The sequence below is a fragment of the Hemibagrus wyckioides genome, linkage group LG26 (assembly GCF_019097595.1).
Source record: "Hemibagrus wyckioides isolate EC202008001 linkage group LG26, SWU_Hwy_1.0, whole genome shotgun sequence".
In the NCBI taxonomy this organism is placed as follows: Eukaryota; Metazoa; Chordata; class Actinopteri; order Siluriformes; family Bagridae; genus Hemibagrus; species Hemibagrus wyckioides.
In genome coordinates this window covers 21395879-21421633 of record NC_080735.1, presented here as the reverse complement: position 1 = coordinate 21421633, position 25755 = coordinate 21395879, and the positions used below count along the sequence as shown (strand labels likewise).

The window sequence follows — 25755 nt, the reverse complement described above, 5'->3', positions numbered from 1 at the left end:
ACTTTGCCTTCTATCAATGCATGTCTGTCTAACTCAAAATAAATAAAATTATCAAATAATCCAAAGTGCTAGTGTTTCAAAGGTTGAAACACTAGCAGTAGAACCTTGTTGTGATGGCCCCACGGCTGCACTCTCTGAGACAGGGCCGGGGAACAGAGGGTTTCTCATTCTAATATTTTGAGCAAGATCCATGAAATCTGTACTGTACAGTACACACATAGATTTCATATAATTCTTTATATTTTATCTCTTAAAAATTGCCTCACGTTCAAACACTTTTATTGCTTGTTATTTAGAGTAAGCTAAGATTTTTTATTTGCTAGCTTCATAACATTGTTTCTCTCATCACAAAACACGTTCTCACCTGCTCTCTTAGGGGGAAAAAACTTGGGAGAAGTTGGTTCCCTTCATTTTGTTTCCTCTCTCTCTCTCTCTCTCTCTCTCTTTTTGGTAGCCTGATTTTTGTTTGGACATGGTGCATATCGCAGCGTCGGTCTTGACTTGTCCGCGCGGTGCTCGCTTAGTTCTGATTGCCGAACCCGCGCTCCAGTGCTCCCTCACAGCCAAATATCATTTGGCATTGTTCTTGAATGACCAATTAAACCATTCACATTTGTGTGCACCCTGTTCCTATAGGAGGTGTCCACACAAACGTGTGGGTGTGCCGAATCTTGCTAAAACAGCGAGGATCAGAATACTGCGTGCGAGCGCAGGCACTGTACACTCAATTTCACAATAATAATAATACTATATGAGGATCTTTGAGGGCGGGGCGGCCAGGGCCCCTCACATGCCACTGATGCCAGGGCCCTATGCACTCAGTTACCCTATTCCCTCCACTTACGACGCCCCTGGTTACTGTTGTCACCGACTTTATAGCAGCTTTAAACAGTGGTCTCCTCACCAGCTCAACTTTACTCTCTCTTTACAGAAATCTCAGCTGCTCATGTTACTGAGAAACCATGAAGAAGTGTGAACTCCTCTGTGCTGAAGATGTGGAGAACTTCAGCTCTGATACATTGATACTGATACACACCACTGACACTGGAGACTCACATATGTGTATATATTTATATTTTGGATTTGTGTGTGTGTGTGTGGTGTATATTGTAACTGTCTAAACTGCTGTAACACAAGAACTTCCCTCATGAGATCAATAAAGTCTATCTATCTATCTATCTATCTATCTATCTATCTATCTATCTATCTATCTATCTATCTATCTCACACTTCATGGTTAGGGGTTCGAGTCCTTCTGCCCTGTGTGTGTGTGTGGAGTTTTTATGTTCTTCTTCTTCCCTCTGCTCTCCAGGTTTCCTCAGGGTTCTCTGGTTTCCTCCAGCAGTCCACAGGCGTGTTATAAGTTGAATTGTCTGTACTGTGTGGATGTGTGTGATCGTGCCATGTGATGGACCGACGCCCGATCTAGGTTGTGTCCAGCTTTGTGTCCGTGTCCTGTGGGACTGTGTCCAGGTTCCTCATGACCTTGTGTAGGATAAACAAACAGCTGGATGAATGATTTGGAGATTGTAGATAATGAACAGCTGTGTTGGTGTTGATTTATTGCTTGAGACTGGGGAAAATATTTTAGCTGTTTTACTCATTTTAAAGCTCCCCGAAAACACAGACATTTTGTTTTTTGCTGCTTTTTATTATTATTATTTAAACAAGCACACGCAAACTCCACAGAGCAAGCAAAACCTGTGAAATGGCGCTGGGGGGGGTAAAGGCGCATGCGTCAACAGCCTTTACCTGCCGCTCGCAAGCCCCACACTCTCATTGGCTCACGGCATTTCAATTCGCGTCCAATCGGACGACTCGGTGGGCGGGGCTTCGGCGCGTCTCCAGGTTTTAGTGATTTCCACAGACTTATACAATATATTTAATATCGCGATTCTTGTCTCGCGCGTGGGTGGTTGTTGTTTTTTAATTTAAAGACAGAGATTTCTGCAATAGAACAGCGGTTAAACACGTAAGTGTACACTGTGTAGTGTGTTAGTGTGAGGTTGTGTTTAAAGGTAATAAAAAGAAAAAGAAAGAAAGAGCCGCGCCCTGAACCGAGCGCACAAACTTCACTTCCTCCACCTCAGGTAAGCTGAGGGACACGGACAGTCTGAGGACTGAGTGAAACACTGTATTTCTACACCAGGAAAAGACATGGAGTGTGAACAGGAGAGGTGAAATACACGGGTGAGTGGAGAGAAATGTTTTATTTTTGTTTTCGTTTATGTTTTGTCCTATTTTAACTGTAAAGAATCGTGAGCGCGTGCGTGCGACTCGACTCTCTCGACCTCCAATATGATTCACGGTCAATGTACAAAAGACTCAGTGGTTAAAAGAAACTGACCCTTGTGCTGTGATGGTCACCTTGACCTACAGATAATAAAGAAATAATCATTAAAAACAACAGTAATCATACACCTGCGTTATTTATTGTTTTTATTCTTCTTCAGAACACGAATTAAATCTGATAAACTGATAAAGCGGCTCAGTTTCTGTGGGAAAGAGTGGGAACGGTTTATTCACTCAATCCAGTGCTGTAGAAAGTGCAGGAATATAAAGTTTTATTAAGTTCATTTAGTTTTATTATTTTTGCTGAAAGTTCAGAGCACTCCAGTCCACACTCTACATTTCCTCCTGAATTACACAGCGGAGACCCCCCCCCCCCCCGTATGTTTTTGTATCCTACACTGCTGTACTCATCCACATGTCCGTTTCACTTCCGCTGCTGCTTCCTGTACTCACGAGAGAGATGATGGCTTAATTAACAGATAAATTCTTCTTCTTCATTGGTCTTTTCCCTTCAGGGGTCTCCACAGTGAATCATCTCTCTCCACCTATCCCTATCTTCTGCATCCTCAACACTTACACCCACTAGCTTCATCTCCTCATTTATTACATCCATATTCCTCCTCTTTGTCCTTCCTCTTTTTCTCCTTCCTGGCAGCTCCATGTCCAACATTCTCCTACCAATATACTCACTCTCCCTCCTCTGGACATGTCCAAACCATCTTAATCTGTCCTCCCTAACTCTGTCCCCCAAACGTCCAACATGAGCTGTCCCTCTGATGTACTCGTTCCTAATCCTGTCCAACCGTGTCACTCCCAAAGAGAACAGATATACGGATGGGCAGACGGATAAACAGATATATGGATGGACAGATATACAGATGGGCAGACGGATGAACAGATACAGATGGGCAGACGGATAAACAGATATACGGATGGACAGACGGATGAACAGATACGGATGGACAGACGGATGAACAGATACAGATGGGCAGACGGATAAACAGATATACGGATGGACAGACGGATGAACAGATACAGATGGGCAGACGGATAAACAGATATACGGATGGACAGACGGATGAACAGATACAGATGGGCAGACGGATAAACAGATATACGGATGGACAGACGGATGAACAGATACAGATGGGCAGACGGATAAACAGATATACGGATGGACAGACGGATGAACAGACAGCTAGACCTATATACCGATGGACTGGTAGATAAGTAAATAGATGGACAGATACAGATGAACACAGAGATCAACTCTCTCTCTCTCGCTCTCTTTTATTTATATATATATATAAAATAGTGTGTGTGAGAGAGCGATAGAGATTCTTTAACGTGCCAGGAGGAACCTCTTTATCTCAGGGTGAAGATCACACTCACACACAGTCTTGTGCAATGTGGTGTGTGTGTGTCTCACCAGTTGTTCACACCAGTTTTCTGACCTTATATAGTGTCCGTTATCTGTCTTTTATGACCGCATGATTCAGTACTTTACTGCACAAAGAGGATCTATATCATACACACTGAGTTCACTCTGAACTCACACACACCTCTTCACCGCTAACACACCAGGAGTTATCCAGTGTGTGTGAGAGAGATAGAGAGTGAGACAGACAGAGTGAGAGAGAGAGACTGATTCAGAGTGAGACGGAGAGCGAGAGACACACATACACACACACACACACACAGAAAGGGAGAGTCAGAGAGTGAGGCAGGCCGAGAGACAGAGACAGCGTGAGAGTGAGAAAGAGAGACAGACACACACCTGCATGGACTGAAAGATACTCTGGTGTCTGTGAGGTAGATAGACAGCTGTGTGTCTGGGTCTGAATGGACAGATGGATGGACAGACGGATACCCTGGTGTGTGGAGGTGATCACTCTGATCTCTTCATTACTGCTCAGTGTTCTACACTCATCCACTGTGTAGCTCAGACACAGTGTTGGGGACGGGATCTCTGGCTTCTCTCGTGTGTGTGTGTGTGTGTGTGTGAGGGTTAGAATTTTTGACCACTGCTCAACCTGGAGCTCTTCTGTCCTCCATGTGAAAACCGTCACCTGAGCAGACATCAGTGACAGATGATGGAGGACGTGGAGGGAGATGTTCATGCTGTATGGTACTCACGTGATGGACACCTGATCACCAGCTAAATACTGTTATAGTGAGACTCTCTGATACAGAGAGAGAGACGGAGAGACCAACAGAGAGAGATGGGGAGAGAGAGAGAGACATCTGTTGATCACATCACGGAAACTTCTGGCACATTTATTATTATAATAATAATAATAATAATAATAAGAGAAACAGTCTTTATGAGCTTGGTGATGTTTTGTAGTCCTCTCTGTCCATCATGGAGAGGGCAGAGGGTCGAGGGTCAGCTCCTGGACCCTGAGCTGTGTGTGTGTGTGTGTGTGTCTCGCTGTAATGGACGGCTGTAGAATAAACACACACCATATACACTCCAGGTTCTTTTCAGTGCTGTGTATTTCTCCAGATGTTTACAGTAACTGTAAGTCTGGAGTTTTGTACAAAAAGGTTCCAGAGAGGACTTTTATTCTGCACTGATGTCATTGACACGAAGATCTCATGAACTCAGAACACACATCAGCTCCTGATTTTTAATCACTGACCTCCGTCTGGAGGACCACGATGATCTTCTGATACGCATCATGATCTATTTCAGATCATGGAGGTTTCATTAACACCTCAGCATGATGACCATCCAACTCTGTGGTCAGTCTGCTCCTGATTCTCCAGGAAATGATGCAGGAGGACTGTTAATTTATCAGAGACATGTCCGAATTGGTCAGAAGTTTTTTGTTTTTTTTTTGTCCTCCTAAATGGTTTAGTTAGTGCTGTTCCGTTCATCTGATTGGTGCTGTGTGATCTGAGAGTTCTGATCTTCAGCACTGGGTCATGTGACTGTGTGAATCACTGACCTCACTACGGACTGTCCAGTTCAAGCGAAAAGCTCGTTATGCAGAAACCACGACACTGTAAATTAGGCTGTGCATTTCCATGGCAACATGCAATTCTTCATCCAGCTGTGGTGTTTAAAATACATAAACTGTAGGTCATGCTATGTCTGAAAGGTCGGTTACTGTGTATTAAATCACCTGTGATTACCTGCAGCCCTGTGATTACCTGTGATTACCTGTGCTTACTTGCAGTCCTGTGATTACCTGTGCTTACCTGCAGCCCTGTGATTACCTGTGCTTACTTGCAGTCCTGTGATTACCTGTGCTTACCTGCAGCCCTGTGATTACCTGTGCTTACCTGCAGCCCTGTGATTACCTGTGCTTACCTGCAGCCCTGTGATTACCTGTGCTTACCTGCAGCCCTGTGATTACCTGTGCTTACCTGCAGCCCTGTGATTACCTGTGATTACCTGCAGCCCTGTGATTACCTGTGATTACCTGCAGCCCTGTGATTACCTGTGCTTACCTGCAGCCCTGTGATTACCTGTGATTACCTGCAGCCCTGTGATTACCTGTGATTACCTGTGATTACCTGCAGCCCTGTGATTACCTGTGCTTACCTGCAGCCCTGTGATTACCTGTGCTTACCTGCAGCCCTGTGATTACCTGTGATTACCTGTGCTTACCTGCAGTCCTGTGATTACCTGTGCTTATCTGCAGCCCTGTGATTACCTGTGATTACCTGTGCTTACTTGCAGTCCTGTGATTACCTGTGCTTACCTGCAGCCCTGTGATTACCTGTGATTACCTGTGCTTACTTGCAGTCCTGTGATTACCTGCAGCCCTGTGATTACCTGTGATTACCTGCAGCCCTGTGCTTACCTGCAGCCCTGTGATTACCTGTGATTACCTGCAGTCCTGTGATTACCTGTGATTACCTGCAGCCCTGTGATTACCTGTGATTACCTGCAGCCCTGTGATTACCTGTGATTACCTGCAGCCCTGTGATTACCTGTGCTTACCTGCAGCCCTGTGCTTACCTGTGATTACCTGTGCTTACCTGCAGCCCTGTGATTACCTGTGATTACCTGTGCTTACCTGCAGCCCTGTGATTACCTGTGCTTACCTGCAGCCCTGTGCTTACCTGTGATTACCTGTGCTTACCTGCAGCCCTGTGATTACCTGTGATTACCTGTGCTTACCTGCAGCCCTGTGATTACCTGTGATTACCTGCAGCCCTGTGATTACCTGTGCTTACCTGCAGCCCTGTGCTTACCTGTGATTACCTGTGCTTACCTGCAGCCCTGTGATTACCTGTGATTACCTGTGCTTACCTGCAGCCCTGTGATTACCTGTGCTTACCTGCAGTCCTGTGATTACCTGTGATTACCTGCAGCCCTGTGATTACCTGTGATTACCTGCAGCCCTGTGATTACCTGTGATTACCTGCAGCCCTGTGATTACCTGTGATTACCTGCAGCCCTGTGATTAGCTGTGCTTACCTGCAGCCCTGTGATTACCTGTGATTACCTGCAGTCCTGTGATTACCTGTGCTTATCTGCAGCCCTGTGATTACCTGTGATTACCTGTGCTTATCTGCAGCCCTGTGATTACCTGTGATTACCTGTGCTTACCTGCAGCCCTGTGCTTACCTGTGATTACCTGCAGCCCTGTGATTACCTGTGATTACCTGTGCTTACCTGCAGCCCTGTGATTACCTGTGCTTACCTGCAGTCCTGTGATTACCTGTGCTTACCTGCAGCCCTGTGCTTACCTGTGCTTACCTGCAGCCCTGTGCTTACCTGTGCTTACCTGCAGCCCTGTGATTACCTGCAGCCCTGTGCTTACCTGTGCTTACCTGCAGCCCTGTGCTTACCTGCAGCCCTGTGCTTACCTGTGCTTACCTGCAGCCCTGTGCTTACCTGTGCTTACCTGCAGCCCTGTGCTTACCTGCAGCCCTGTGCTTACCTGCAGCCCTGTGCTTACCTGCAGCCCTGTGCTTACCTGTGCTTACCTGTGCTTACCTGCAGCCCTGTGCTTACCTGTTGTCAGGTTGTGCTGACATTCAGTGAAACCGCACTCTTGCCATTTATATATAACATTCAAGTGTACTTTCTCTTGTACTTTCTAACTAGAATGTATGTAGCTCCATGAAACTGTGTGTGTGTGTGTGTGTTCGTGTCATGTCATACTCATAAACAAACCTGGAATGAGAGATACCAGATAAACCTGTTAACCAGCTGAAAGAGCTGTGTGTGTGTGTGTGTGTGTGTGTGTGTGTGTGTGTGTGTGTGTGTGTGTGTGTTAATAAAAGGATTAATAAAACGTGTATGGTGCTTTCATAGCTTTTCACATCGGCGGAAACAAATCTGTCTTCTCCACCTGTCTCTCTGTCATTCTCCTCTTTCTCCACCCTGTCTCACTGTCTTTCTCCTCTCTCTGTTTCTTCTCTCCATTGTTGTCTTTTTTTCCCTGTCTCTGCCCTGTGTAGCTCTGTCTTGCCCTTTCTCCTCTCCACCTGTCTGTCCACTCCACCTGTCTCTCTCCTCCATGCCACAGCTCTTCTAACCATCTGTTGATCATCACGTTATTGTAATGAATCCTGAACATCTGTGTCAGAGCTGAAGTTCAGTGGAAATAAAGTCAATAGTGATCGTAATCTTTTGTGTGTGTGGGGGGCTATAATGATTTTATAGTCAGTTATTTATTTCTAAAGATATTTCTATAAAAATGTAGTTTTATTTTTGATATTTGTATTTTTCTCTCCAGACTAGAAGATTATCTGCTTTGTTTGGTTTGAGCAGAACCGTGTGACCTGAAGCTCCATGCCCCTCAGCCCTCCATTACCCACCATCCCTTTCACCTGACTGGTGTGTCAATCAAAAACCTCCCACCCCCAGCCAATCACACCCCCATCCGTCCTCTTAACTCCAACATGGCCACGGTCACTACAGCAGCAGTGGCCAATACATGCGTCAATTATTCAGTTAAGTTTTACTACAACAATTCAGGGAAAGTTATCTCAGAATTTTGGCATGCAAAGGACTATGCCGTGGTCATTCTGGGACTGATTGTGTGCTGCTTCATTATTGTGATGAATATCCTGGTCATGGTAGCCATCTTTATGAACCGACGCTTCCATTACCCCATCTACTACCTGCTGGGAAACCTGGCTGCAGCTGACCTGTTCGCTGGTATCGCCTACATGCATCTGATGTTCCACACTGGGCCCTGGACTGCAAGACTCAGTTTGTACCAGTGGTTCCTCAGACAGGTACACACACAGACACACACACACACACAAACAAACATGCCATCCACCATAGTGGTCATCAACTGTAAGCACCAAGTTGTAGCTTCTTGAACAGTTCACTTCCAACATTCACCTCATCATCAGTTCACTTAATGAATTTCTAGCCAATCAGAGTCCAGTCTAAATGACTGACCAACATGAGTCCAGTCTAAACGACTGACCAACACGAGTCCAGTCTAAACGACTGACCAACACGAGTCCAGTCTAAATGACTGACCAACACGAGACCAGTCTAAATCTAAATCCACTGTTAAAAGTACTATATGAATAAAATTGAGTTCAATCAGACAGTAGTCTAAATCTAAATAAGGAGACCAACTGTCCATCACTCAGAGACAAGTCTGATCCTTCTACCGTTAATGTACCAGTTAGAGACCAGTCTAAACCACTGGCCAGTCTAACTCTGTGACCACTAAGATACCATTCTGAGCATACCATCCTCTATGTGAACACGTCACCTGAGCAGTCATCAGTGACAGATCATGGAGGACTCATGTGATGGACACTTGATCACCAGCTACATACTGTTATACCATATAAAATTCTGAGTAACCAGACTGCCCGAGATGAAAACCTAACTGTTCCATGTTCACTTCATCCTGCAGGGTCTGATCGATACCAGTCTGACCGCCTCGGTCATTAACTTGATGGCCATCGCTCTGGAGAGGCATCAGACCATCTTCACCATGCAGCTCCACAGTAAGATGACCAACATGCGGGTGATCCTGCTGATTGTGGGCATCTGGGCGATCGCAATAATCATGGGCCTGATTCCCAGCATGGGCTGGAACTGCCTGTGCGACCTCGACAACTGCTCCAAGATGGCACCCATGTACAGCCGCAGCTACCTGGTGTTCTGGGCTGTGCTCAACCTGCTGTCCTTCAGCGTCATGGTGCTGGTCTACACGCGCATCTTCATCTACGTCCGGCACAAAAGCCAGCGCATGAGCCAGCATACGGTGCAGTCCAAACACAAAGAGACGGTGGAGAACCTGATGAGAACCGTCTTCGTCATTCTGGGTAACACACACACACACACACACACACACACACACCATGGAAGTCTCTGAGGATTGTTTGGACTCTCCAAAGAACTTCTCTTAAGTTCTCTCAGACACTTTCATACTTTTCCTTATGATCCCCACTTCCTAGTTTTTTTGAAGCTTCTCAAAAAGCTCGCATTTCTAAACGTTCATTTCAGTGTTTACTTTAGGTGTTCACTATCTGCACCCCCCCCACACCCAGCTCCTCCCCCTTCACAGTCTGATTACCACTGACCCAGATGAACATCTCACAACCTTCTGAAAAACCTCTAAATCAATGATAAACTTCCTAACTATCAGAGACCAGTATCAAACCAGCAGCAATCTGAGACCATCTCTAACTCTGTGTGTCTGATCTAAATCTCTGACCAATCAGAGACTTCGGTAAAAATCTGGAAAAAATTTTTTCTTGCTTTAGAAAACACCACTCCCTTTTTTTTTGTGTTGTTCTCCAACTCTGTGCTCTGTGTGTTCAGTTTACACTCCTTTATTACAGGGATTCAGGAAGATTTGCTCACCTGGAACGTGTTTACAGTCAAGTTTTACACACACACACACACACACACAATAAAGGAGGGCTGAGCAGCACTGGGCTTGTCCTGACTCGTTGATCCAGCCTTTCACCATTTCTGCAATTCATTCCTACACACACATACACACACACTGCATTCCTCTGTGTGTGTGTGTGTGTGTGTGTGTGTGTGTGTACATTAGTGCACTCCTGATCACATGAATGCATGTCCTGACAGAACACATGCTACCTGAAATTCTTGTACATTTCCACATTCAGCATTTTTACATTCTCAATAATCTGTTAATCCATTAATCCCACCTCACGGTCGCTCGTCTGCTGATTAATCCTGCCGTCAGTCAGTCAGTGTTCATGAAGAATGTAACGTACCCATAAACCACCACAGAACTCTCTGAAGTGGATGAGTTTCCTGTAACAGCACTTCCCCATGTGCTTTATTCCTCTTTTACTGCATCACTTAATCAATTAAAGACTTTATACTTATTATAATGACCATTAATGTCGTGCAACAAGTTATACAAGTAATACATTACTGTCAGAGCCCTTGTTACAGAGAATTAATCAACACCCATCCCAGTCCACAATCCAGCAGCTCTGTGGAGTAGTAACTGCTGGTTTATATTTCTGCTCACCGGTCAGGACACTTGTGCATGAGGTCAAGTGTTAATTCATGATCTGAGACACTTCTGCCCATTACATCAGTTTAAATCCACACACCTGTCCATCACACCAGTTTAAATCCATAGCTCAGTTTAAATCCGTACCTCTGTCCATCACACCAGTTTAAATCCACTCTTTTGTCCATTATGTCGGAACCCAGAGCCTCCCTCCAGGTGGACACCACAGGGTGGTCCTAGAGCCTTCTCCAATTACCAATATAATCCAATAGTTGTGTAGTTCCAATTAGAAATTTGCAGAAAAACAAAGAAATAAAGTACTCCTCCAGGCTTGGATGAGAAAAAGCAACCAGTTTTATTTAGAAAAATATCACCGAAACTGGCACTCAAATACACGGATTCATGAATCGATGCAGTCAAGCCCACCCCCCTTCACAAATCCCCCAGTATATATACCCTTTAGCCCAGCTGCCTAACCTTGCTGGATTCTATTTTTCTATGGATTGGTTTGACGTTCACCCATTATTCCCTCTGAAAAACAGCCCCACCTTTCTGTGGCCTTCATACACTCTATGGGTCACAAGTTTTATTATTGACACACATTGTTGATCGATCTAACTTCTATTAAACCTTATTTAGCCCAAAAAAACACATTTATGTCATTATACCCCTTACACCTTTAATTCAACATTCACCCACGTGTTCCATGTATTCATTGTGGTTGTTCCTGTGTAGTTGAAGGTGACTGGCTAACATTTATTAGAAATCTGAGGACCTTACCACCATTTTCATTATCACATTTACATTTACACCATTCTATGTATTCCCACTATTTGGGCTGCGAGCACTATCCTTACTCTACATCAGGTTACCCAAGTAATAAGGTAAAAATAAAAGGGCAAAATAGCTCTTCGTGCAGTTTAGGTTGGTTTACGTTGAGTTTGTTTATTATTGATTTATTTAGGCTAGGAGTAGTCAGTTTACGTTAATTTAATTTAATTTAATTTAAATTTCTAAATTCTCTCTATTAAAGTCTGTGCTTTTCCATTACATTTACTCGGTGTGTTGTGTCCCTATGTTTACATTAACATCCGCCACTGCAATAATATTTTGCTGGCGCTTCAATAACATCTTCTCCAAACCCCCTCCCGTCTCGGTGCCTATTGTTTAGTTCTTACTTATGCCACAAGGAGTTTTACCAACTTTCCACTTGCTACGGTAAGCTACTTTTTATTTTCATAAGATAATAAGACGCGATATAACACCTGTACATTATATAAGGGTAGTTTTAACTTTAATTTTTCTAAAATAAACACTAGTCAGAATTGGGTCAAAAAAGACTGTTATGGTGTTCTCGCCCTTAAGCCCAAGGATTCTGAACTTCGTCAACATGTTTTTTCGGTGACACCATGATATGGTACGATGTGCTAGCCTATGTCCTTGTGATGTTTACGCCAAAGCCAGAAAGTTCGAGAATAATAACCCACTAACGATGATTCAGCCAGTTTTGCTCATCTCTATTTTTATGATTTTATATTTTTTTTTTGTCCTATAACTTCTACGTTTAAGTTTATGCTAATTTTATCTATTTATCATAAGCTTACCCACTGACTAATGATGATTAAGGCAGGTGCTTAACAGTGAAAGAATTATTAGATAACCGAATAATCAAATAACTATGATTGTTATCAAATAATCAATAAATTAGAGACGCTAATTAGATGGGCAACATATCGGTGATTAACAATGAAAGTAAGTACTGATTACCAAACTGAAAATTATCATATGATTAAACATAACTGAATGAATCTAATGATTAACCAATTTATCCCTAATCATTATCTATGATTAAACAATTTATCTAATCTCTTTGTTCATGTCTTAATGATTAAACCTGACTCGGATCTATCTTAAGGATTAAAAGAAAGTATTCAAAATTATTAAAATTAGAATTAAAAATAGCATTAACCTTCCATTACTGATTAAAATCAAACATACTTAATGATTAGGTATAAGACAAGTATAAGTTTCAGAAATTTCCCACAATCACACCAGTTTAAATCCTCTCTTCTGTCCGTCACACCAGTTTAAATCCTCTCTTCTGTCCGTCACACCAGTTTAAATCCACTCTTCTGTCCGTCACACCAGTTTAAATCCACTCTTCTGTCCGTCACACCAGTTTAAATCCTCTCTTCTGTCCGTCACACCAGTTTAAATCCACACTTCTTTCCACCACTGAGTGACCTGATTTAGTCTTTATTGTTATTGCATTGGTGTGGTGTGTGTGTGTGTGTGTGTTTATTGGGTGTGTGTTAGAGGAAAAAGAGAGTGTGTGGTCCTTCATATATAAACTGACCTTTATAATAAACTACATACATTATAATAACTGCTGTAATAAATCCTCAGACTTTATTCAGATTTATATTAACACAATATCATCAACGTGAATAAAAGTGTGTGAATCCCACACTGGTGTTCATCAGAGGGGTGTCAGGGGTAGGGGTGGTCAATGTGGTTGAAGCTCTGGCTTGTGGATCAGGGTGCAAGCTCCACCAACACTAAACTCCACTGCTGGGCAATTGCAGCTCTTAACCGTCTCCAGGGGGTGTATCATAACTGCCCCAGTGCTCTGACCTCAAGGTATCTCCTCAGCTGGGATACATGAATTCTACAGTGCTGTAATGTATGTGTGGTGATGATAAAGACTTCTTTTTGTGAAGTGTCCACTCAGTGTATGTAGAGGAGGAGATGTGTTTTTTAAAGACACTGAAGGTCTGAGACGAACTCAGTGCATCTGTTTACACTCAAACCTATATAAACACAGAGAGCTTCATCCTGTCTGTCTCCAGCTGTTTCAGGAAGCAGAGCTCTTCTACACAAGACGGAAAGTTCTGGGTTTTTTTTTTATTTTTGACACTTTAGATGTACACTATATTGCCAAAAGTATTGGGACGTGCCTCCAGAACATTGCGTTGTCTTTTCAGGCGTTGGGCTCGGCCCCTTAGTTCCAGTGAAAGGAACTCTTAGCTTCAGCTTCATACCAAGACATTTTGGACAATTTCATGCTCTTTGTGGGAACAGTTTGGGGATGACCCCTTCCTGTTCCAACATGACTGCACACCAGTGACCAAAGCAAGGTCCATAAAGACATGGATGAGTGAATGAGTCCTGACCTCAACCCCATAGAACACCTTTGGGATGAATTAAAGTGGAGACTGTGAGCCAGACCTTCTTGTCATCACATCAGTGCCTGACCTCACAAATGACCGCGCTTCTAGAGGAATGGTCAAAAATTCCCATAAACACACTCCTAAACCTTGTGGAAAGCCTTCCCAGAAGAGTTGAAGCTGTTATAGCTGCAAAGGGCGGGACAACTCCATATTACATTCATGTGCATGGAAAGAAAGAAGCCCCATTACTTATAGGGAATATAGTGTATTTTAGGAAAACAGTGTAATTGTGCAATAAATAACATTATTGATTAAACGTCCTGTCTCATCACACAGTTTGCATGTCCACAGTCTGACACTCCTACCACACAAACATTCAGTGTTTACCTGACACATAGTGCAACAGCTGCTTACACTTCATAGTTAGTTGTGTGTGCTAGCGCCTCGCTGCCAGGCATGCTAACCCATGGTACGATGCAAATACATGTAAATGTGGAATTGTGAACTGGCCTGCAACCAGACTGATCCTGAATAACCGGATCATTAGACTAAAATCCAGGAGACAGAGTTTCTTAGCTTTTTGCTACATTGGAGAACATTACTGTGTCTGTGTTCATGGAACGATTCAACATGAACGACTGAAGCTTGATGCAGCGTCTCAGATCCTGTGTTAGTGCTTGAGTGTAGAGTGTAATTCTAGTCTATAGATCTTTCTATCACAGATAAATATTGATCCTGATATGTTTCCTGTCTCATGGTGTCTGTGTAAATGAGCAGCTGAATCATTAGCCGTCTTGTAGGTTGTTATGCTCAGCGCTGCTAGCTGTTTAGCAGTGCTGCTGAGTTTTGCTGGAGGGTGTGACAGTAACAGAGGACCTTCAGGATGTTATCTAGCATTTACATTTTACATTTCTGGCATTTGGCAGACACCCTTATCCAGAGTGACTTTTCTCATTTTATACAACTAAGCAATGATGGTTAAGGGCCTTGCTCAGGGGCCCAGAAGTAGCAGCTTGATGGACCTGGGATTTAAACTCACAACCGTCTGGTCAGTAGTCTGAAATACGAGGTCCCTTTTATCTAGCATTTCATTATTGAGGAGTTTCTGTATTACACGGCAATCTTTCTTGCTAGGCTACGTCCCTAAACACACATAAGATCAATGGTCTATAAATTAAATCAAATCTTTTGATTTGTGTGAGCACCAAGCAGCTTCCCGTTCTGCCATGTTAGACTGCACGAAACCGACCCGAAGTTTGAAGAGTTGTTTATTTCCTCAATGATGGTAATAATGCCAGTTGTTATTATTAATGCACTGCTGTGTCTCTCCTGTATCTCAGGGTGCTTCGTGTTGTGCTGGACTCCAGGTCTGGTGCTGCTGCTGCTGGACGGTGTGAAGTGTAACTGCGGCGTGCTGAAAGTGGAGAAGTTCTTCTTGGTCCTGGCGGAGTTTAATTCCATGATGAACCCCATCATCTACTCGTACCGTGACCAGGACATGCGGCGTACGTTCAAGCGTATCCTCTGCTGCCTGTGTCTCCGACGCGGACAGAAAGGCCAACACACCGATGTCCGCTTCAACACGCTCAACCAAGAGGTACTGACTGACTCCAACGGATCCGAAATCACGCACCACCGCGAGCTCAGAACCACCTCCAGGCGCTGAAGGGTTCTGAGCGCTAATCCCGCGGTAGTGCGCCGTTTTGTCAACACAGCTTTATTATAAGAGCCATAGAAATGTAGGCGGGATTTAGCCAGCTGCTCTCACCTTCCTCATCCTCATACCTTAAAATCCAGCAGCTCCTTCAACCTCTGTTTTATTCCTTTTTAAAAAATTTGATATTAAAGCTTTCTAAAGAACATCCTGATCCTGGCACAAAATCGCTTTTTAACAAAAACAAACCATTTACAGAAATGCTAACAAGTTCTGTCCTGTTCTCCAGTGAGCCCAGAACACTAAACTGGTACCAGGTTTAAAGAAAAACCCGCTTATATCACCCTCATGGAGGTGAAAACCAGACGGGATTTAGCCATGTTAGCTGTTTTGATCATTTTATCAGCACTGTAGCACAACATTGACCTCAACATCACCTTCACTGTATCATACAGACACTAGAGAAAGGTTTAGTCTGACCGATAAACTGACTGTCACATGGTCAGATCAGTGAGAATGGAACATCTCTTGCCAGATAGAATATTTTACGTTCAGTTTATTAATCCCCTGTAGTCTGGAAGCTAAAACTAAATAGATGTCAGATCGTCAGTGCTTGAACATGCTAACAGATGCTTCAGATAAACTCCCATCATCCCCAGCCGGTGTGAAGGTGCTGTCGCGAGCCTGCTAGAACACCACACGATAACACTGAGTACGGTGTAGCAACGTGACCACCGCCACACTGATCCCGAGTCCACAGAGAATGCTGCATCGCTAAGAGCCTAATGCTAGCGCAAGTCACAAGAAAACCTCAGATAGGAAACCTTTCTATCTGGATATTTTGGTCAGTGTATCTGCTGGCGTGTGCTGGTCAGTTTATCTGCTGCTGTTTGATGGTCAGTTCATCTGCTGGCGTGTGCATCTTGTCAGGTTTCAGTGATTTTAACTCCATGAGAGTAAAAAGTACTGGACCTAATGTAGTCGTGTCCATTCCCCAGCTCAGTCTCCATTCCCCAGCCCAGTGTCCATTCCCCAGCTCAGTCTCCATTCCCCAGCTCAGTCTCCATTCCCCAGCCCAGTGTCCATTCCACAGCCCAGTGTCCATTCCACAGCCCAGTGTCCATTCCCCAGCCCAGTGTCCATTCCCCAGCCCAGTGTCCATTCCACAGCCCAGTGTCCATTCCACAGCCCAGTCTCCATTCCACAGCCCAGTCTCCATTCCACAGCTCAGTGTGTTGCCCCGTAACGCAGCCAGAGCAGCAGTTCCATCTCACTCTCCATTTCCCTCTGCTCCTACCCCCTCCATCTCCCTCTGCTCCTACCCCCTCCATCTCCCTCTGCTCCTACCCCCTCCATCTCCCTCTGCTCCAACCCCCTCCATCTCCCTCTGCTCCTACCCCCTCCATCTCCCTCTGCTCCTACCCCCTCCATCTCCCTCTGCTCCTACTCCCTCCATCTCCCTCTGCTCCTACCCCCTCCATCTCCCTCTGCTCCAACCCCCTCCATCTCCCTCTGCTCCTACCCCCTCCATCTCCCTCTGCTCCAACCCCCTCCATCTCCCTCTGCTCCTACCCCCTCCATCTCCCTCTGCTCCAACCCCCTCCATCTCCCTCTGCTCCTACCCCCTCCATCTCCCTCTGCTCCAACCCCCTCCATCTCCCTCTGCTCCTACCCCCTCCATCTCACTCTGCTCCTACCCCCTCCATCTCACTCTGCTCCAACCCCCTCCATCTCACTCTGCTCCCACCCCCTCCCTCTCCCTCTGCTCCTACCCCCTCCATCTCCCTCTGCTCCTACCCCCTCCATCTCACTCTGCTCCTACCCCCTCCATCACATTCTGCTCCTACCCCCTCCATCTCACTCTGCTCCTACCCCCTCCATCTCACTCTGCTCCTACCCCCTCCATCTCACTCTGCTCCTACCCCCTCCATCTCACTCTGCTCCTACCCCCTCCATCTCATTCTGCTCCTACCCCCTCCATCTCATTCTGCTCCTACCCCCTCCATCTCACTCTGCTCCTACCCCCTCCATCTCACTCTGCTCCTACCGCCCCCATCTCATTCTGCTCCCACCCCCTCCATCTCATTCTGCTCCTACCCCCTCCATCTCCCTCTGCTCCTACCCCGTCCATCTCCCTCTGCTCCTACCCCCTGCCATTAAATCTCCCTCTGCTCCTACCTCGTCCTTCCCTCTCCCTCTGCTCCTACCCCATGCCCCCCTGCTCCTACCCTCTAAACCCCCACCCTCTCACTTCTACCCTCTGCCCTATCCCCCTCACTCTGCTCCTACCCCCTCCATCTCCCTCTGCTCCTACCCCCTCCCTCTCCCTCTGCTCCTCCCCCCCCCCTCTCCCTCTGCTCCTACCCCCTCCATCTTCCTCTGCTCCTTCCCCCTCCATCTCCCTCTGCTCCTACCCCCTCCATCTCCCTCTGCTCCTACCCCCTCCATCTCCCTCTGCTCCTACCCCCTCCATCTCCCTCTGCTCCTACCCCCTCCATCTCACTCTGCTCCTACCCCCTCCATCTCCCTCTGCTCCTACCCCCTCCATCTCCCTCTGCTCCTACCCCCTCCATCTCACTCTGCTCCTACCCCCTCCATCTCACTTTGCTCCTACCCCCTCCATCTCCCTCTGCTCCTACCCCATGCCCCCCCGCTCCTACCCTCTAAACCCCCACCCTCTCACTTCTACCCTCTGCCCTATCCCCCTCACTCTGCTCCTACCACCTCCCTCTCACTCTGCTCCTACCGCCTTGCCCACTCCCCCTCACTCTGCTCCTATCCCCTGCCCCACCTCCTCCTTCTGCTCCTACCACCTCCCCCACTCGTATTCCTTGCCCCCTCCCCTGTTCTCCAGTGATGTTACCCAGATGTTCCTCAGCGCCTGAGTGTGTGATAAGTTGGTCATCCCAGGGCCGCTTCGTTGTGTGTGTAAATATTTACATGTCCCTCCTTCAGTGTTGTGGGTGGACACGTTCAGCGTCACACGTAATCTGGTGGCAGTTTGTTGTGGTTCACTGATTGACCATCGGATGTGGCGCACACACACACGGGCACACACAGGACACAGGAAGAGCATTCCTTTGATATCAAGATAGTTAGATCATAAACACATTCCTTATAATAAAGATCCAGACACACGCCATTACACACTGAGCTCAGGACACACGCTGCACTCTACTTCCTGTTTCAGAGCCTTTTACTTCCTGTCTTATTTTAACACTGTCTGTGAGATTAAGAACTCGTGTGTGTGTGTGTGTGTGTGTGTGTGTGTGTGTGTGGTCAGTGGTCAGTGTGTCCTCCTCAGCAGTTGTTTGTATGTAGCTCCTCTGCTAAAGCTTGATCATTTTACTGCTCTGTTGTTTTTGTTTGTTGTTGTTTAGATGATTATTGTTTATTTTTGTACTCAGTGTGTGTGTGTGTGTTTTAGTCAGTAATAAACTCACAGGAACAAGCTGCTGCTGCTTCTCTCTGTCTCTCGGCTGACGGCCGATCAGCGGCGGAGCACTCTGAGGTCGGACCTGGTTACCTCAGATCCGTCTGCAGACCCTCCGCCGTGCCTCAATGTCCACGCTGGTCCATCACGCCCTCGTCCACTGCCCCGCAGTTAGGAAACTCCCTTACACAACGCCGTTAGCCTCACTGTCCTGAGGGGACTGCTCAACACGACCATCTGGCTAGTTCACAAACCTGCTAGTTTAACACCAGTAACTTCTTGCAGATATCACAGGTACTAGTTAATAGACTAGTTAATAGTAAACTGTTTCAGCTAGTTAGTAATGATGAAGTCGCTAGTTTAACCTGGCTAACGAAATGGCTAGCTAGTTAGCTGGAGTGTGTTTAAACCTGAGGAGAGGTTGTGTGTTGACGAGGGCTTTATGGAAACAGCATGGGGACTGTGTGTGTGTTAGCACTTTTATGCTGATGTAAATTTAAAATCCTGAATATTAGCATAAAGGAGCTAACTGGGTGCTGTGTGTAAAGTGAAAGTAAAAGTGCTGCTTGTTTGATTTGAGTAATGCAGATGTGAAACAGCTGTACAGAGTGTTCTAAAGCTCTGACACGAGGCTCCTTTGGTCCGGTTAAAACTCCGCCTCCACTCATTAGGGGTGTAGAGGTTTCGGTCTGAGAGACTCTGCATTACTCAAATGGTGTGTGTGTGTGTGTGTGTGTGTGTGTGTGTGTGTGTGTGTGTGTGTGTGTGTGTGTGTGTGTGCTTGGTGGGGTGGAGCTGTACATCATTAAAAGCTTTAAAACCCTTCAGCAGCGTGTCTGTGTTTGAGTAATGCTGACCTTTACCTCAACAACATTCACACCATAAAGTGCTGCAAGCTTTCACCACAATGTGAAAAAAATCTGAATGTGCATTACTCAAACCCACAGGGGTGTGTGTGTGTGTGTGTGTGTGTGTGCACGCTTTTGTGTGTATGCACACTTGTGTGCGTGTTTGTGTGCACGCTTGTGTGTGTATGCTTGTGTGTGTGTCTCAGGTCTGGTCTCCATCTTCAGCTCAATATATTTTGTGAGAAAACTCTGACCCTGGTGTGATCTACACAATGGATAAAAAGTCAGACAGAATAAAGTATGGTTAAAAAACTCATCAAATACACAATGTTCACAACCTAAGATCTACCTCAACCTACCTGTTGTGTAGCTCCGCCCCCTGCTTCTGAACCACAAACTCCACAAGACCTCTGAAGGTGTGCTGCATGTGAGGTGGAGCCTCCATCCATCTCCAGCACATCCCTCAGACTCTTGATCAGACCATGAACTCTTTATATTCCTCGATCCGTTCCTGAACACTTCTGCAGTGTGTTAGGGAGCATCAACCTGCTGAAGGAGGACACCATGAAGAAGTGAAGATTCAGGCAGTGTTCAGGTAGGTGCTACATGTCAAAGTAACGTCCAGATGTACTCCAGGACCCAAGGTTCACCATCCGAAAATCACACTGCCTTCACTGCCTTACCTTCTTCCCATAGTGCATCCTGGTACCATCTCCTACACACACACACACACACACACACACACACAGGCCTCCTCCTTCCACTGTTCCATTTCTGATGCTCAGGTGTCCAGGAGTCAGCATGGTCACTCTGACACTGTGTGATCAGACACACTGGTCACTTCTTCAGGAGTCGGTGCTACAGTAGATCATCTGTGAGATCAGACCAGACTTCAGTCCTCACATGTATCAGTGAGTCTCATGTGTCCATGAAGCGGTCACCAGTTCACCGGTTATTCTTATCAGTTACATTTAGAAATCAAAAAAACAAACATGCACAGTCCTGTATGCAGGTCAATAAAGAAAGGCAACATCACACATGTAATATTTATAAAATAGAATAGTAAATATTTGTAAGTGTTGATGTTTCTAATGGTGAACTTATTCCAACACAACATCCTGTTTAATACTGACACAGGAGGAGGAGGAGGATGGTGAAAGTAGTGATGATAGTGAAGGTGTTGATGGTAAAGATGATGATAATGATAAAGGTTGTGAAAGTGATGATGATAGTGATGATGAAGATGGTGATGATGGTGATGATAGTGAAGGTGGTGATGAAGGTTATGATGATGATAAAGGTGATGATGAAGGTTATGATGATGATAAAGTTGATGATGATGATAAAGGTGATGATGAAGGTGATGATATATTAACTGTGTAATGATATTAAATGAGGTTTTAAAGCCCAGTGCAGCTTGACTTTGACTCAGATCCTGAATCCTGTAACACTGAGCTCTGAGTGAAGCTGCAGAAGAGTTTTAGCTTCATCAATATTTCACTTCTGTAGTGACTTAGAGAATCAGTATGTCTTATGTGTGTGTGTGTGTATGTGTGTGTGTGTGTGTGTGTGTGTGTGTGTGTGTGTGTGTGTGTGTGTGTGTAGGCGAACAAGATGAAAGATGCTACAGATGAAAACTGCACTCTGGGGCTTCAACAGTCAAGATACAATAAATCTGTGAGATAAAAGCTGGACCTGAATAAACTCCTCACCTCCACCATCTCTCAACGACTCATCAGCACTGATCCAACATCCATACTGATCCAACATCCATACTGACCCAACATCAGTACTCTGCTGCCTTTAGATTTAAATTTTATTAAAAGTTATTGTTGTGAAGTTAGAGTTTATTGTTTGTAATGATCTTATTTATTATAACACTGTGTGTGTGTATGTGTGTGTGTGTGTGTATGTGTGTGTGTGTGTGTGTGTGTGTATGTGTGTGTTGAGTATTCTGAATAAATACACATATATTCACAAAACATGAATAATTAACCAAAAAAATGTAAATAAATAATAAATGTGAAGAAAAAAATAGAAAGAGAGATGATTTCTTCGTTGAGAGACGTGTCATGAAGTGGAAATGTTTCTTGTTGTTTTTATTTTTTAAAATGACGCAGATTTTATGATCAAATTAACTCATTTTTATCAATAAAAAAATTAAATCCTGGGTACAATGGTTACTACAGAGGTGCTGAAGCTTGAGGTGACGGAGTGCGATGATTATAACTCTCTGCTGCCCCCTATTGGTAAAGAACACATTACACTATTTATAACGATCAGCCATAACATTATGACCACTTGCTACTCGTGTTGGTCCCCCTTTTGCTGCCGAAACAGCCCTGACCCGTCCTGCACTGTGTATTCTGACCCCTTTCTATCAGAACCAGCATTAACTTCTTCAGCAGTTTGATCAACAGTAGCTCGTCTGTTGGATCGGATCACACGGGTCAGCCTTCACTCCCCACGTGCATCAATGAGCCTTGACCGCCCATGACCCTGTCTCCGGTTCACCACTGTTCCTTCCTTGGACCACTTTTGATAGATACTGACCACTGCAGACCGGGAACACCCCACAAGAGCTGCAGTTTTGGAGATGCTCTGATCCAGTGGTCTAGCCATCACAATTTGGTCCTTTTGGTCAAACTCACTCAAATCCTTACACTTGTCCATTTTTCCTGCTTCTAACATCAACTTTGAGGACAAAATGTTCACCTGCTGTCTAATATATCCCCCCCACTAACAGGTGCCATGATGAGGAGATACTCGGTCAGATCAGTCGCCTCTTTACGTCACAGGTGTTTGGTCAGGTCTGTGCTGGGTCAGTAAACTCCAGATGATGTTTTATTGCCGCTGTCAAATTTTAAATCTACTGCACAAGTCCTAAAATCAGGAATAAGACCATATTAAAGAGCAGAGTTTAAACGAGCTCCTTTTATGAACAGAAGTCGGTGATAAGATCTCACAGAATTACAAATGTTCATGTATAATGATGTAAAAAATTCCTTCACAGCATGTAATGTTTATTAAAAGCTAACCTTAACAACATCATGACAACCAACCAAACTAAACCACTATAACATAAAACTCCTTCTTGTTGTTAGCATCAGCTGCTCGTAGAACCAGATACTGTGTGAGATGATGAAATCTCCTTATCTGTGTGATGTTACAGAGCTAATGCAACTGAATTTTCTCACACAAAACAAACACGCTAATAATCAAAATTTAAACATTTCAAAATAAACACTAAAATAAATGTCTGAAAGTCTACACAGGAATCTAATTTGCGCTAGGTTTGGTGCAAAGTTTTAGCCTCTCGAACTTCATGCTAAGATAAACTGGCTGTCAGAACATATTAGCAAACCAGCTAGATAATTAGCATGTTAGCAAGTCGCAGAAGATCGCAACAGCTAAATCCTCAGTGACATTTCTCTAACGTTTATGAGGAACAAGCTGATGATTGAAATTTCATGAAAATTGGAGCTGAAGTTTGTGACAAGCTGATTTAATGATTCAACTAACCCTGTGTCTGATCTACTGCTCCACACAGTCACCAGATAACGGAGGATGAATATTCAATAACAACCTTCTGAAACATCTCACATCAGGTGATGTGCAGGACACACTATCTTGCCAAATGTTTTGGGACACCTCTCCAGATCATTGAATTCAGGTGTTTTTCAGGGGTTGGGCTCGGCCCCTTAGTTCCAGTGAAAGGAAGTCTTAGTGCTTCAGCTTCATACCAAGACATTTTGGACAATTTCATGCTCTTTGTGGGAACAGTTTGGGGATGACCCCTTCCTGTTCCAACATGACTGCACACCAGTGACCAAAGCAAGGTCCATAAAGACATGGATGAGTGAGTTTGGTGTGGAGGAACATGACTGGCTTGCACAGAGTCCTGACCTCAACCCCATAGAACACCTTTGGGATGAATTAGAGTGGAGACTGTGAGCCAGACCTTCTTGTCTAACATCATTGACTGACCTCACAAATGCCCTTCTAGAGGAATGGTCAAAAATTCCCCATAAACACACTCCTAAACCTTGTGGAAAGCCTTCCCAGAAGTGTTGAAGCTGTTATAGCTGCAAAGGGCGGGACAACTCCATATTACATTCATGTGCAGGTAGAGGCAGACGTCCCAGTTTTGGCCTGGCTCACAGTCTCCACTCTAATTCATCCCAAAGGTGTCTTCATTCATTCTGTCTCTCTGTCTTTCTCCTCTCCACCTGTCTCTCTCTCTTCCTCTTTTCCACCAAGGCTTGGTCCTGGAATGTTCTACAGTGGCCATCATAGTCACCTGACTTAGAGAAACCATAGAGAATCTCTGGTGGGATTTGAAGAATGTGGTTGAGAAGATTCCTCAGGAACGCTGGAGGATGGTTTCTGGCTGTTCATCTCATTAGTTTCCCCTGAAGGCTCTGAATAATTTTGATTGTGACTGTACGTTTTTTTCCTGCATGATTCTCAGCCCCTCTGTGAATAAGGGAGTGTGTACAGAGTGTGTACAGGGTGTATACAGAGTGTGTACAGAGTGTGTACAGAGTGTGTACAGGGTGTGTACAGAGTGTGTACAGGGTGTGTACAGGGTGTGTACAGGGTGTGTACAGAGTGTATACAGAGTGTGTACAGGGTGTGTACAGGGTGTATACAGAGTGTGTACAGAGTGTATACAGAGTGTGTACAGGGTGTGTACAGAGTGTGTACAGAGTGTGTACAGGGTGTGTACAGGGTGTGTACAGGGTGTGTACAGAGTGTGCACAGGGTGTGTACAGGGTGTGTACAGGGTGTGTACAGGGTGTGTACAGGGTGTGTACAGAGTGTGTACAGAGTGTGTACAGGGTGTGTACAGAGTGTGTACAGGGTGTGTACAGAGTGTGTACAGGGTGTGTACAGAGTGTAATTATAGAGTGTGTACAGGGTGTGTACAGGGTGTGTACAGGGTGTGTACAGAGTGTGTACAGGGTGTGTACAGAGTGTGTACAGGGTGTGTACAGAGTGTGTACAGAGTGTGTACAGGGTGTGTACAGGGTGTGTACAGAGTGTGTACAGGGTGTGTACAGAGTGTGTACAGGGTGTGTACAGGGTGTGTACAGGGTGTGTACAGAGTGTGTACAGGGTGTGTACAGAGTGTGTACAGAGTGTGTACAGGGTGTGTACAGGGTGTGTACAGAGTGTGCACAGGGTGTGTACAGGGTGTGTACAGAGTGTGTACAGGGTGTGTACAGAGTGTGTACAGGGTGTGTACAGAGTGTGTACAGAGTGTGTACAGAGTGTGTACAGGGTGTATACAGGGTGTGTACAGAGTGTAATTATAGAGTGTGTACAGGGTGTGTACAGGGTGTGTACAGAGTGTGTACAGGGTGTGTACAGAGTGTGTACAGAGTGTGTACAGAGTGTGCACAGGGTGTGTACAGGGTGTGTACAGAGTGTGTACAGGGTGTGTACAGAGTGTGTACAGAGTGTGTACAGGGTGTGTACAGGGTGTGTACAGAGTGTGTACAGAGTGTGTACAGGGTGTGTACAGAGTGTGTACAGAGTGTGTACAGGGTGTGTACAGGGTGTGTACAGAGTGTGTACAGAGTGTGTACAGGGTGTGTAGGGTGTGTACAGAGTGTGTACAGAGTGTGTACAGGGTGTGTACAGGGTGTGTACAGAGTGTGTACAGGGTGTGTACAGGGTGTGTACAGGGTGTGTACAGGGTGTGTACAGGGTGTGTACAGAGTGTGCACAGGGTGTGTACAGAGTGTGTACAGAGTGTGTACAGGGTGTGTACAGGGTGTGTACAGAGTGTGTACAGAGTGTGTACAGGGTGTGTACAGAGTGTGTACAGAGTGTGTACAGGGTGTGTACAGGGTGTGTACAGAGTGTGTACAGAGTGTGTACAGGGTGTGTAGGGTGTGTACAGAGTGTGTACAGAGTG

General features: G+C 45.2%; 1 protein-coding gene across 1 annotated transcript; it reads left to right on the top strand.

Annotated features, from left to right (window-relative positions):
* The first annotated feature begins 1826 nt into the window (after nt 1-1826).
* lpar2b (lysophosphatidic acid receptor 2b) lies at nt 1827-21891 on the top strand. Its single transcript, XM_058381081.1, has 5 exons — nt 1827-2190; nt 7992-8496; nt 9141-9555; nt 15238-15494; nt 21438-21891. The coding sequence occupies exons 2-5, from the start codon at nt 8158-8160 to the stop codon at nt 21516-21518; spliced, it is 1092 nt and encodes a 363-aa protein (XP_058237064.1). The 5' UTR covers nt 1827-2190; nt 7992-8157; the 3' UTR covers nt 21519-21891.
* Nucleotides 21892-25755: the final 3864 nt, after the last annotated feature.

What these genes read in the sequence shown, in the direction of transcription:
- lpar2b (XM_058381081.1), top strand. Translation starts at nt 8,158, where the DNA reads ATGGCCACGGTCACTACAGCAGCAGTGGCCAATACATGCGTCAATTAT. An exon ending in ACCAGTGGTTCCTCAGACAG is followed by an intron (nt 8,497 to 9,140) that starts GTACACACACAG and finishes TTCATCCTGCAG; the next exon opens with GGTCTGATCGATACCAGTCT. An exon ending in TCAACACGCTCAACCAAGAG is followed by an intron (nt 15,495 to 21,437) that starts GTACTGACTGAC and finishes GTGTGTGTGTAG; the next exon opens with GCGAACAAGATGAAAGATGC.